The sequence below is a fragment of the Haemorhous mexicanus genome, chromosome 7 (genome assembly GCF_027477595.1).
Source record: "Haemorhous mexicanus isolate bHaeMex1 chromosome 7, bHaeMex1.pri, whole genome shotgun sequence".
In the NCBI taxonomy this organism is placed as follows: Eukaryota; Metazoa; Chordata; class Aves; order Passeriformes; family Fringillidae; genus Haemorhous; species Haemorhous mexicanus.
Genome location: NC_082347.1, coordinates 28,091,517 through 28,103,968, shown reverse-complemented (window position 1 = coordinate 28,103,968; position 12,452 = coordinate 28,091,517). Strand labels below are relative to the sequence as shown.

Genomic DNA, 12,452 nt, shown 5'->3' with positions numbered 1-12,452 from the left:
GTACTTTTAAAATGCTGAAGAGGGAAAAAACTAGATACTTGGGAATCTTGTCTTTGAAAGAACTTTTTCAACATTTAGATTTAAGCTGAAATCAACGGAATACAATCAGCCTTGATCTGTATCAGTTTTTAAGAATACTGTTAACTATCTTGTGTTAGGGATATGGTTAAGAAGTGAGATTTGAAATTGCTTTTTTCATGTGGTGCCAAAAATTAAATATCTGCATTCCCATTCAAGTCTTGAAATTATAAATATATATATTTGCACATAGATTATTGTTGAAAGTTTCCTTTTCTATGTAAAATGTATTGCAAGAAAAATCACTGTCTTAAAATTACCAAGGAGTATTTTTTCTTCCTATATTTTTTTCAGTGTACACAAAACATATTTTTGGTAGCATTTGTTACTTAAACTTAGGGACAGGTTTGATATTATTGTTTCAATCATTTATTTTTTAATTTACAAGTCATTCTTACTGCTTTAACTCAGTGTAAATATTTAAATGTGGGGGGGTTTCAGGATGTACTAACTGGCTAAACTCAAAACTTCAAGCAGGAGGAATGATGGATTAATTATCCAGATTTAGATTTCAGTCCTGCAGTTTCTTGGCAGTCCACAGGTAGTTTGCTGCATTCATGCAGAGCATCATTGTCTTCCAGTATGCAGGATCAAGACTTCAGCTCTAATTCTACAGGGAGTGCCTAATCACATGAGTATGTCTAATTATGTTAAAATAGGAATATTCACACTAATAACCTTTCACAGGATTAGGTTTTGCAAGATAGGGATAGTGATACAATTAGCAGTATTTAAATCCTCTTTCAATTACTTTCGTTTTACAATGTTAGCAATTCAGGATTTTCTTTAATAAGAAAATATGCATAATAACAGAATGTACATAAATCAGATAATATAACTGTATATTTTGGTATTTTAAAGATATAAGGGGAAAGTTCATTTTATGTTAGAGCTAAGAGGCCATTTGTATATCAAAGTTGGTTTCCATACTATCATTTGGTAGTATGAAATGAACAATGCTTTAACCTTTTGTCTCCAAATTCTAGATTTCTCATCTAATATGATCAGTTTCAAAATGGGGGGAAAAGGACTATGTTGTCCTAAATTTAATATTACACATTATTATCTAACTTCCTTAGTGGCAGTGTAGAACACTGCTGCAAGATTGAGGGCACAAAATTACTAACAGTTAAACCTTATGAATGTGAAATAGCAGAAATATTAAAATGTTCATTTGAGGATGACATCTGACTACAACATATTTTGTTGCATTTTTGCTCACACATGAAAACTCATCTAAAGAAACATTTTCATCCCTGAAATCTTGCTGATTTAGATACATAGGAAATGTGCCCATTTTGGGGTTTTTACCAAAGCTTACTCTTATAAACTGCATTAGAGGTTTTTAATGTACACTTGTGTCTTATTTTCTACATTATTTTGACAATGCAAAATGACGGAAGGAAAATTTAACCAAAGTGGAGTGAGAATAGCAGTGAAATGAGGCCTTTTTAATCTTCAAACTCCTGCCCTTGAGCACTTGGCTGGCCATATTCAAAAGCCAGTTGCTTATGAACCAAACAATGTTAAAACAGTCTTGACTACAACCCATTGATTATCTCTGAAGATATATTCTTTATTTATTATGGTAACATGAACATTAAAACACTAGGGTTAAATTTTATACTGGTGATTTCTGGGTAAAATTATATAAGCTTTTTAACAAACTTATGTTAATATTGTCCAATAACAATGATTATTAGGGTTTGCTGTAATTAATTTTAATTGTTATCCTAGCAAAATTCCCCATAAAGCTTTCATCCTAATAATCTCTCTTTCAATTAGGTGGACTATACCATAGTGGCATTTCACATTCTTATGGCACATATCAACATACAGCACTTTCTTTTTTGTTTGTATAAAAATGGCTGTTGAGAGCATCTGACACTGTCAGCTGGGCTGAAAGGAGCTTGGAATGGAAAAATTTAATACTTCAACAGAACTGTCGCTTGTTCAGCATTTCTTTTAAGAATTTTTAAAATTTTTTAAAATTTTTTTTTAAATTTTTTTTTTTTTTTTTTTTTTTTTTTTTTTTTTTTTTTTTTTTGGTGTAGATGAGAACTCCTGCAGCCTTCTGGACTCTGGGCAATTAGGGACAATCACTGACACTGTTGGGACATTCCTGTCACCATCTTTCTGTGATCTGAGTGTAGAGTTATGATTTGAAATTAAGAAAGGTTTAAGGTTTGGAAAGATGAGTGCTACCACTGCACTTTCCAGTTAGATAAAACTAATCAGTGTATTTGATTATACCTGTTGGACCTGCTGGAGTGGGTCCAGAGGAGAGCCACAAGGGTGATTGAAGACATGGAACATCTTTCCTGTGAGGAAAGGCTGAGGGAGTTGAGGTTGCTCAGCTGCAGAGGTGAAGGTTCCAAGACCTCAGTGCATCCTTTCTTACCTAGAGAGAGTTTATAAGAAAAATGGAGACAGACTCTTTAGTAGAGGCTGTAGCAATAGAATTAGGAGTAATGCTTTTAAACTAAAAGAGGATCTATTTACATTAAATATAAAGAAGAAGGTTTTTACAATAAGGGTGGTGAGACACTGGCAATGGGCTACCCAGAGATGTGGTGCATGCCCCACTCCTGGAAATATTCCAGGTCAAGTTGGGTGGGACTCTAACCAAACCTAGGGAGCAAATGTCCATGCTCATTCCAGGGGCAGTTTAAAGGGGGCATTTAAAGGTCCATTCCAGCCCAAACCATTCTATGAATCTGTGATTTTGTAGAGTTGGGTGCTTTACCTTTCCACTGCTCAGCCATTTTTATTAACTGCAAGCTGTAATAAGTATGCAAAGCCATGAGCCAGCCAGTTCAGTTGCCATAAGGGTAATTTGAGTAATCAAAATCAGCTTTTCAACAGTGGGTTTCTGGCTGGTGCCAGGAAGAAATTTGTGTTGATGAATCTTCCAGTACCATAGCTGTCAATATGTCAATTTCAGCATATGGCAAATAATCAAATGCTCCCCAGCTTCTGAAGTAGTGTTCTGGGACAATTTGAAAATAAAAAATTGAAAAGTTGCAGCAGTTTTATTTGATAGGAAAGAAATCAGTGATGCAAAACTGTTTGCCTATTCTTTTCGATTTTTATGCCAGTGCAAGCCAATGCAATTTTTAAATTGTTTAACTGGAACAAAACCTTGAATTTCATATTGTGGAAATCTTTCAAGTAACTTAACATTTTTCAAATTAATATGTTATGGTATTTGACATTTATATTAAATAAATGAAATGTTATTAAATAAGTGAAACTGGTTACCTCTGTTTTTCACTGCCACTTGATTTCCTATCAAGTAAATCACTGCTATCACCAGTAAATAAGAAAGGGCTTTTTCTTGTGCTCCCTCTTAAGACACATCAGTCCTTAGAACTGGTGCAAAAAGAAAAATTAATTTTACTGGGACTTGGGAATCTGGAGGAAACTCCGGTAGACTAAGACAGGGTAAATAACTTTGTCATGGCTGGAAATGTCATCCATCTGCTGAGTGATGGATGAAACCTGTATTACTTGGATTTGCCAAAAGTGACTAGATTTGAATTGTACATTCCCCAGCTCAGCCTTTCTTATTTTCCATCTAGCTGTAAATTACTTTAAGTAAATAAATCAGATTAGTTATATAATCCAAGTGAGTCTTGAAGACTCATTCAAAGCTATGATTGTAGCTCATCTTGGCATGTTTGCCCTGAATTTTAGTTTCTGTTCTGTGTCAGAGGAATACCTCTATGAGGTCAGCTACACAGGTAACTGCAGCACCAGCAGCAATGGACTGTGACAGCCTGGGCTCACTGTCCTTCTAACTTATGAGAAATCCTGTTTACTATTTCTGCTGATCTCCTTTGATGGCTTTATAGAAGTTTGCAGGAGTAAAGTCGCAATAAAGATCTTGTAGATTTAGGTAGAACAGCATGCATATCAGAAATCTTGCTCTGTGGTTAGTGGCTACCATTTCAGTGCAACACTTAGCATTACAAAAGAAGCATAACCCCATAATTTAATGAGAAGATGCTGGGAAGAAAAAAACCCCCAACAACAAACCAACCAAAGGAAAAGCACTGCTTGATATTCCTGTTTGAAAAGCATGTATGAGAGGGAAAGGGCCTGATAAAATGGTGTGGACTGTCTCTTGCCATGCCAGCGTTATGAAGCTGGTGGAAATAAGAAGCTATTACATGAACAAAAGCTCTGCTTTTCCTGCAGTGAGTAGTAAATGAATGTGATACAAAACTTTCTTGTCCCAAGCCCAGGAGACTTACCTTATTCTGCTGTTAATACATGTTGGCATCTGTATTTTCTTGATATTATGTTTAAATTGGAGCCAGGCACAGCTTTTATTAAAACTGAAGCTTGGCCTCAGTTCTGTATTCATTCTTGACTTCCTTGGCACGTGGTGTGGTCTGTGACCCGCTTCCTTACTGCCAGCAAATTTTGCAACACAGAAACTGGTGTTGGTGTGCTGGCACCTCCCTTTTTGGCAGAGCTGGCTCTTGGAGCAATTCAGATCACGCTCTTTTCTCCAGTACCATTTGGTAAATATCAGATGTAATTTGCACTGTCAGCAATTCAGATTTTTAACTAATGTATTTCAATTTGTTTTTCCTCATTTTCATCTGTCCTTTTTCTTGGATTGGTTCCTTTGCTTTGTCCTCACTTCCAGCTTCCCCCCACTGTGCTTTCCATGCACATTTCTTTCCCACTGAGACTGTATACAAATATTAGAGCTCTAACTCACACTTTTGTCAGCAGGATGTGCCGCACTCTGTAGGCACACTCAGTTCAAATAAAAAGCCCATTGGCAATACAATAAATCAAGTGATTAACAAGAAGCAAAATGCCAACCTCTGGCTTTATTTCTGTCCCAGAAGCTTGTGGTACACTGTAGAAAACTGAATTTTCTACCAATAAACTGAAGTCAAAGGTGTATCCTGAGACGTGAGCAGTGTAGTGCTGAGCCGATGAGAGGACGGCCTGGAGAAACCTGTGGATTTTCCTATTTCTGGTTATGGGAAAACTGTTGATAGCAAACAAAGCCATTTAATGAGGACCAGAAATGTATAGCAGAAAACTGTTTCTGGTAGACTGAACAGCAGAAGGTGCTGGTGTAGTACAGGTTTATGCACTTAGCAGCTGTTGACCTGTAGAGCTGAGGTGCCCAGATTAAAGGTTATGCAGCAGGAAATGCAACAAAGCTGGCTGGAAGTAGGACAGTTTCTCCACTACCTTGTGCTGGTCATGTTGGTTAATGACTAGCCAACTTTCTGTAGTGTTTAGACAGATCTGTTGCATGGGCCAGGTTTTGTACTTACAGGTTTGCTTTTAGTCGTTCTCCCAGAAGACAGTAGAGTGCACTCATTGGAATTGAATATTACCTAAAGATAGTAATATGGTACTTAAAAATGTAACTAAAATATGGGTAAATATACACTTCTTTTATCTTTTTTATAAGCATTTTTGTTCCATGTATGTGAAGAAACAGCAGTATTTCCTTCATACTCTTCTCCTTTCCAACTTTTAAAACAAAATAGAAGGCCAAAGTTTGATGGAAAGCTGGAATACTTTTAAAATCTCAAGAACTGAATTGTAAGGAAAACCAGGAAATACATGATGTGTGCATATGTGTGTGACGCAAATTCTTCTATAAGTATATTAAGGGCATATGCATTGCAACATTTCTGTAGAGCTTCAGTGCACATTGCTATTTTTCTATTTTTGCTAATTGTTTTTAAAATAATTTCTATTTTCTTTTTCAACATCTTGGAGCACTGTGTGCATTAAAATATGCAGGAATATACTCTATTGGAAAAGGACACAAGTGATCATATTAATTTCTGTGGATTTTGTGTAACCTGATTCCTTTTCTGTATGTCCTCAGTATTCTAGTCTAGATCTAATCTGAAATACAAGAGTAGATGGCAGAGAGAGTCTGGCCTTCAGTCAACAAAACCCTTTTCTGCTGAGAAGTGAAAGATAACGAAAAAGATGTAATTACTGTAATGATGGGTTAGACCTTTAGATTCATGCTGCAATCAGTGATTCCTGTGGTGCTCTGCTGCAATCATGGATTAGTGCTGACTGGAGAGACAAGACAGGTAAAGACTGTAAAACACTCCATCAGCTCTTGATCTGAATGCCTGAGGGGAGTCACACCTCTCATTTGCAGATAGGGGTGCTGGCTCCAAGATCGAGGGCGGCACAGTGAATTGTCTTGGAAGGAGCATCTTGGAATATTTTTCATGTGTGTAAAAAGTAAATAAATTCCCTGTAAATCACTCCCTCCCTTCTCAACACATAATAGTAAACATTTTGATTTTATGAGGCTGTTGTGTGTGCCATACACACACACATATGCATGAATATGAGCATCAGAGTTCATATATATTTAGTAATTCTGATTTAGTCTTTATTACTCACATAATCAAAGAAAAAAATCAACTGTATAGGACTATGCTTGCCAGAGCTGTTATATTTAAAGTGCTGTCAAATCAATACCAAAATAATTCCAAATACTTTCAGAATTTCTTACTTAATTTATTCTCAAAGTCAAGCTTGATGATGTGTGTATGTTAATAAATACTTTTATTTTTATTCTGAATTTGAAAGGTTGTTGGATTATGGATTTAAAATAAGTATTTCCAGCTGATGCTGATGTAACTACAATAATTTTATAGCCTTTTGGGATAAAAGGTATTGGTCATAATTCTGAAACTCTTATTGGTGTGATTAATCCTCATAACTGTGAGCTGTGTCACAGAAGTTAACTGGAACTTCTGCATGAGTAATGGTTGCAGAACCAGCCTCAGACATTTAAACCATTACTATCCCTGGAAAACAACTGAAGATTAGCTCTGGTATTAATGTTTTTATGTGAACATCACAGAGATTAAAAGCAGATGTTTTCCAGGAGTACTTATGTTTACCTTCCATGGTCTACAAATGTCATAATCCATAGCAATTTTATTATTTTTAATTTGAAAATGAGTTTTCAGCATTATTTTTCAGTTTAGCCAACCCAAATAGGTACATTCTCAAAGTTGGTCAGGAAGATATCCTAGCATAATGGTATGTTTAATTCCAAGGGTATGTTTAATTAATTTTGCATCTTTGTTGGCACTTAAAATGATTTGCAAAGAAAAAGAAAATGAATACACTCTTGATAGGACTGATAATTTGTTGGCATGCTGAAGTAAAGTTTTTGTTCACTTCTGATCATCAACTGACAAAACCTGTAGAGAAGACCTCATTCCCACTGCATTTCTGGGTTTGGTGATCCCCAAGGCTGAACAACAAATGGTTATGGGGGAGCCTTGGACACCAACGCTCAAGAGAGAGATAAATTCAGAGTGATGGTGTTACACTTCATCCATATGCTCAGGAGGTTATTTAACTTGACTTAAAGATATTGATATTCTAGTTCACACTCTTCCTACTTCATAGCCTCTTGACACAGTGTGTAACTCACTGTGTGACCAAAACCATTCCACCAGATACACCATGCTCAGTTAAAAACTACTGTATGGATGGGAAATATTTTGTTTCTGTGAGAAGTATCTATTGCTGTCATATGTGTCACAGTATGCTTAATTTTTCTACATTTTGGTAGTCATTTAATTAATTTATGGATAAATTTGTATCCCATATATTTCCTTATATTCTATAATTGACTTCATAATGCAACACAAAAATCACAACTTTTTGGAGAGAGAGATTCTTTCCATCTGCTCGTTAAAGACGTTTAATATAAATGACTGAGACCAAGGATGCAGCTATTAGGAATGAGGCATTAATCTGGTTTACCTTCTCTTCTCTTAATTAGAAGCCAAAAGTCATATAAAGATACTGTGTATATTTCAAGGAATTTTTAGTATCACATCATTGTCTCCATATAACAGCTGCAATCAAAAGGTAAATTACAGGATGTGTGCACAGGTAAGGATTGCTTTCTGAAGGCTGCACTTTACAGTCAAAGCAGACTTAAACATTTCAGTAGAGAGCTGCTAGTCCCTTAATCCTCTGTGTGCTTCTCCCAAAGAGCAGTAGCACATATTCAGTTGTACCAATTTTTCATGCTGTGCTGGCCAGCATTCCTTGGATAAAAGTAGAAGTGATTGCTCTCACTGTTTACTCAAAGCAGGTGATGAGTTTACTGTTTAACAAAATTGTAACAGGGGCCCAAAGCTGGGTTTGTAAGTCCAGCTTCTCACAATTTAATAAGAGCTCCAAAGACAGCCCCTGAATGACATAAAGAAGTGTGTTAGGGTGGAATACTGAGTAAGAGGAAGCACGCTATTGGCTGTCCACAAATTTTAGCAGTTGTAGAACCAGTGATTATGGCTTGCAACCTGGATAGGCATGGCTAAGTTCATCTGTATTTGTTATGGGCAATGGAGGATTTTGAGGAGCAAGTTTAAGGAAGATAAAATGGCAAGCAGTGAAATGGAAAAAAAAAAAAGGTACTTGTCAGAAAAATAGATGTTTGAGGTAGTTACTAGTGGTGCAAATGGTGGAAGGGTGACCTTTCAGCTGACAACTCTGTAGGATGGATTGATATTAATGATGAGAGGCCTTTAAATGAAAACAGAAGAAAAAGAAGGGATAAGATCTAGCTTTAAAAATCTCTTTCCTCATCAAAGTAGAATGATAACCAAGGTGCAAGACTATAGGTCTTTTGTCTAAGGTGAGATTGCAGATTGAGGTTAAAAAGCAATCCAGGCTCAGTGAATTGATTTGGTGCTGGATCCTGAGATGAAAAGGCTCTATTGTAGGAGCTCCTGTGCACGATGTTCATGAGACTTCAGGACTGAGAAAAATAACCTTCAGTCACTCTCACACCTATGAAATAGCAGACTTTCATCAGAGCCAAAAATGTACATACCTTCCTTACTTCCTTTTTTTGTTTGAACTGTGTTTAGGCATTTGGATTTGTGATTAAAAGAGCTGTTTTTTGTAATAGCCTGCTTAGAATGTGCAGTATTCTCATTATTGGGGTGTTTCTGGGAGAGAGCTTCGAGAGATAAAGTTCATTTAAAAAATATGGTAAAAAGTATTCATCTTTAAATAGATAAAAAGAGCTACTTAGATAAATATTTAATGTTAAGTAATTATCAAGAGAGTAGAGATGACTTGTGGAATTGGCAGAAGGAAGAGGAAATGAAAAGTCATGGGGACAGTTGAACTTAAGAGGAAAGTTTAACTATTATTAGTCTTCTTATTATCCAAATCCCAGGCATATGAAGTAGCTTAGGCTCTCTATGCAGAAAGTTTTGTTCTGGAGCAAAGTGGGCATTTCCTCTACTGACACTGGAGGGGTCTTGTAAATGTTAACTGAATCTATATTAATAGCTGTATTTTTTCTCTAATTGGAAGACTCACTTTTTTATTCTGTACACTTGTATAGTAAAGCATCCTGCCTTGAGAAGGGAGCTGGGTTGGAGCATCTCAAAAGATCCCTTCCAACCTCAACCATATTGTGACCTGTTTTATGAAACTTGTTTTCTGATAATCCTGTGTTTGTCTGGGCTCACACCAGTGGGAAAAAAGTGATCTCTAGAACTCACAACATGATCAGACTGCAATGGGTAGTAAGTGGTCATATCTCTTATGTTAGCATTTTCACATGAAGATACAAGAAGCTAGAATAGTATACAATTAGTTCATGTTACAATATTCATAAGAGAGGAATTAATTGTGACTTTGCTTTCCTCCTTTTTTTTTGGTTTTGCTTTCCCTGCAGCTGGGCCTCTGGAACTTCCTCTCTTTGAGCTGATCCCATCACAAAGACAAGTGGTTTTCCATGGAGACCGCTTGCCTTTCCAGTGCACTGCAACTTACGTGGACAACAGCACCCAGGTGCAGTGGTACCACGCGGGGCGCCTGATCGAAACCGATGAGGAGAGCGGCGTCTTCGTGGAGGACAGCATCATCCATGACTGCTGCCTAATCACACGGTAACACACACCTCTTGGCATATCAGGCTTGCAGGCAGGGGGAGCAGATCTGACACTTGCAACAAGCCTCATTAAAACGGGCATCAGGAGTTGTTTAATTTGAAGGGACTCAATTGCGTGCTTGAATCTGAGCACAGAGGGAGGGATTTTTCATGGCTACGGTTGGCTGTGGTTCCGAATTGTACTTTTTGTGTCTAAGTATCCAGGTTTGATCAGATATGGGTTTGAACCAGATAAAAACAGTTTCTTATCCAGTAAACCATGAGAAGAAACATGAAAAAACAAAAAAAAAGAAGAAACGCTTCAGTAGCATGAGTGAAGCCAAGCTTCATGACACCATCTAGAAGTCTGAGTGATGGACTTGTGAAGATGGACCTTTAATTAAATAATCTCATTTTTGTTTCTTATTAGATATTTCTCAATTTTCTGTGACTTTTACCATCTCTGTGCCTGTGTGCTTGAGAGATACAGAGATCTACAGATGCATTTGCTGATGTGAAAAGTGCAAGAGGAATGAAGTAGAGTAGGCTTACATAAAAGAAGCAAAAACTAAATATTTGGCAGTGACTGTAATGTTCCAGTTTTGCTTCAGTTTTCCTGTTAAACATTATTTAATAAATTATAAATTTCAGTGTTTATTTTTGGGTTTTATCACAGAGTATTGGCTTGTCACTGAAAGCTGCTAAGTTGTTGCACACATCCTTTTGTCCTCTGCCAGTTTCCATCACTGATCAAAAAGAGAGTCTGATTCTGTGTGCATCTTCTGCCTTTCTCTTTGTAGAAGATGGAGTGAAAATAACTATGCTAATTAGCTCTGGATAATCATTAACATCTTTTCACTCAAACAGTTTCTATTAATATAATTGACCTGAAATGCTTCTTGAACAATCAAATAGAAGTTATGAGTGGAGTCAAATTAAATCCTGTCCACTAGGGACTTTTGGCTTTATTAATTTCATCTACCCACTGATTATTTGACCCCTTTTGGAGTCCTGTAGATCTAGAGGCATAGATCTGACCTGTTCTCAGAGCTCTTGGCTTTCTTCTAATATCAATGAAAAGGACCATTAGACCAATTAGTACAGTAATGCCACGTGCATGAGCTATTATGTAACTGCCAAGTCACTTAAATTAAAGCATGTTCTTCCTATTTCCATTATATAAAAATTAAAATACATGCTCTTAATCACCTCATTATGTTTTTCAACTGAATTATATTTTGCACTGTATAAGTAATTTTTAAAGCATATTAATAAACCAAAATAAATAGTCTAAAATTGTTTCCAAAATAGCTATCTTTTTTAAAAAGCTGTAAGTAGCTTGACTGATTTTTACCTTACATTACTTCTTTTTTGCCAGACTATAAAATAAAAACCATTGTCTACCATAGCATATTTAAACAAGGATGGTTGATCTCCTGCCTACCTCGTTTACTGTGCCATTTAAGAGGTGACCTTGATGCTGATGGTGCAGTATGCACTGGAATGTGCAGTATCCACCTCTATTCAGAAAAAAATGTTCTTAAAGTACATCATCACATTTGCTGTTATAGCCTGGAAAAATACTCTGACTTGCCAAGTTATGTGATACAGACTGTTAAAATAAGACAAAATATTTTTGAATAAAACTCTAAGTCCTTAAACAGCTGTTTAAAACATGCAACATTTTAATTCCTCATTTATTTGCACTGTACATGACACTTCATAAGATAGAAGGGCATTGACCATAGAGCATAATCCTTATCCAGGCAAAAATGCTACTACTCAAGCAGCTGTGCCTCTGCCTTGATCTAGGTGCTGATCAGAATTACCTTCTTAAAGATATACTTTCAAACCTACTTTTAAAAACTGCACTATTTTAAAGTCAATTTTTTTAAATGTAAAGACATGTATTGTTGAACATAAGAAAAGATTTGCCATGTTCTGATTGTTAAAATTATCTTCAGCATTTCTTAATATTAAGCCCATCTTTATGACCATGTATACTATATCCTAATTTATATAATTATTATTAAAAAATTTGAAATAATATATATTAGCATGCTTGTTACATGTTACAATAGCATGTATTAATATGCTTGTTACATGCTATTACACACTAATTTGTGATAGATCTTAAGGCTAAATCATGGCTGTACAAGGCACTGAAACATCAGAAAGGCTATGCCTCCCTGAGGCTATCAAATGTTAAGTATATGATTTGGACTAAAAATGAAGGTAACTTGAAATCAGTTCTTACAGTATCATATTTTGCCTTTGCATACCTTGTTTTTACACCAAATGTCCACTGTCTGTGGCTTTCTGTAATTGCACTAAAGGACAGACTTTGGCCTGTGCTACTTAGCAATTTAAAGATTTCTATAGCTGGTTTTGAACAAAGAGGTGTAGTCATGTTCCAAAAGCTGCTTATTCAAACATTTTTAGGCGGTTG

General features: G+C 36.1%; 1 protein-coding gene across 1 annotated transcript in view; it reads left to right on the top strand.

Moving 5' to 3' along the window:
• Window positions 1-12,452, top strand: part of LOC132329967 (adhesion G protein-coupled receptor A3-like) — a 255,248-nt gene that overhangs the window by 114,481 nt on the left and 128,315 nt on the right. The window contains exon 7 of the mRNA XM_059851706.1: window positions 9,809-10,022. Coding sequence (XP_059707689.1) covers window positions 9,809-10,022 — 214 coding nt within the window. The remainder of the gene's footprint in view (window positions 1-9,808; window positions 10,023-12,452) is intronic.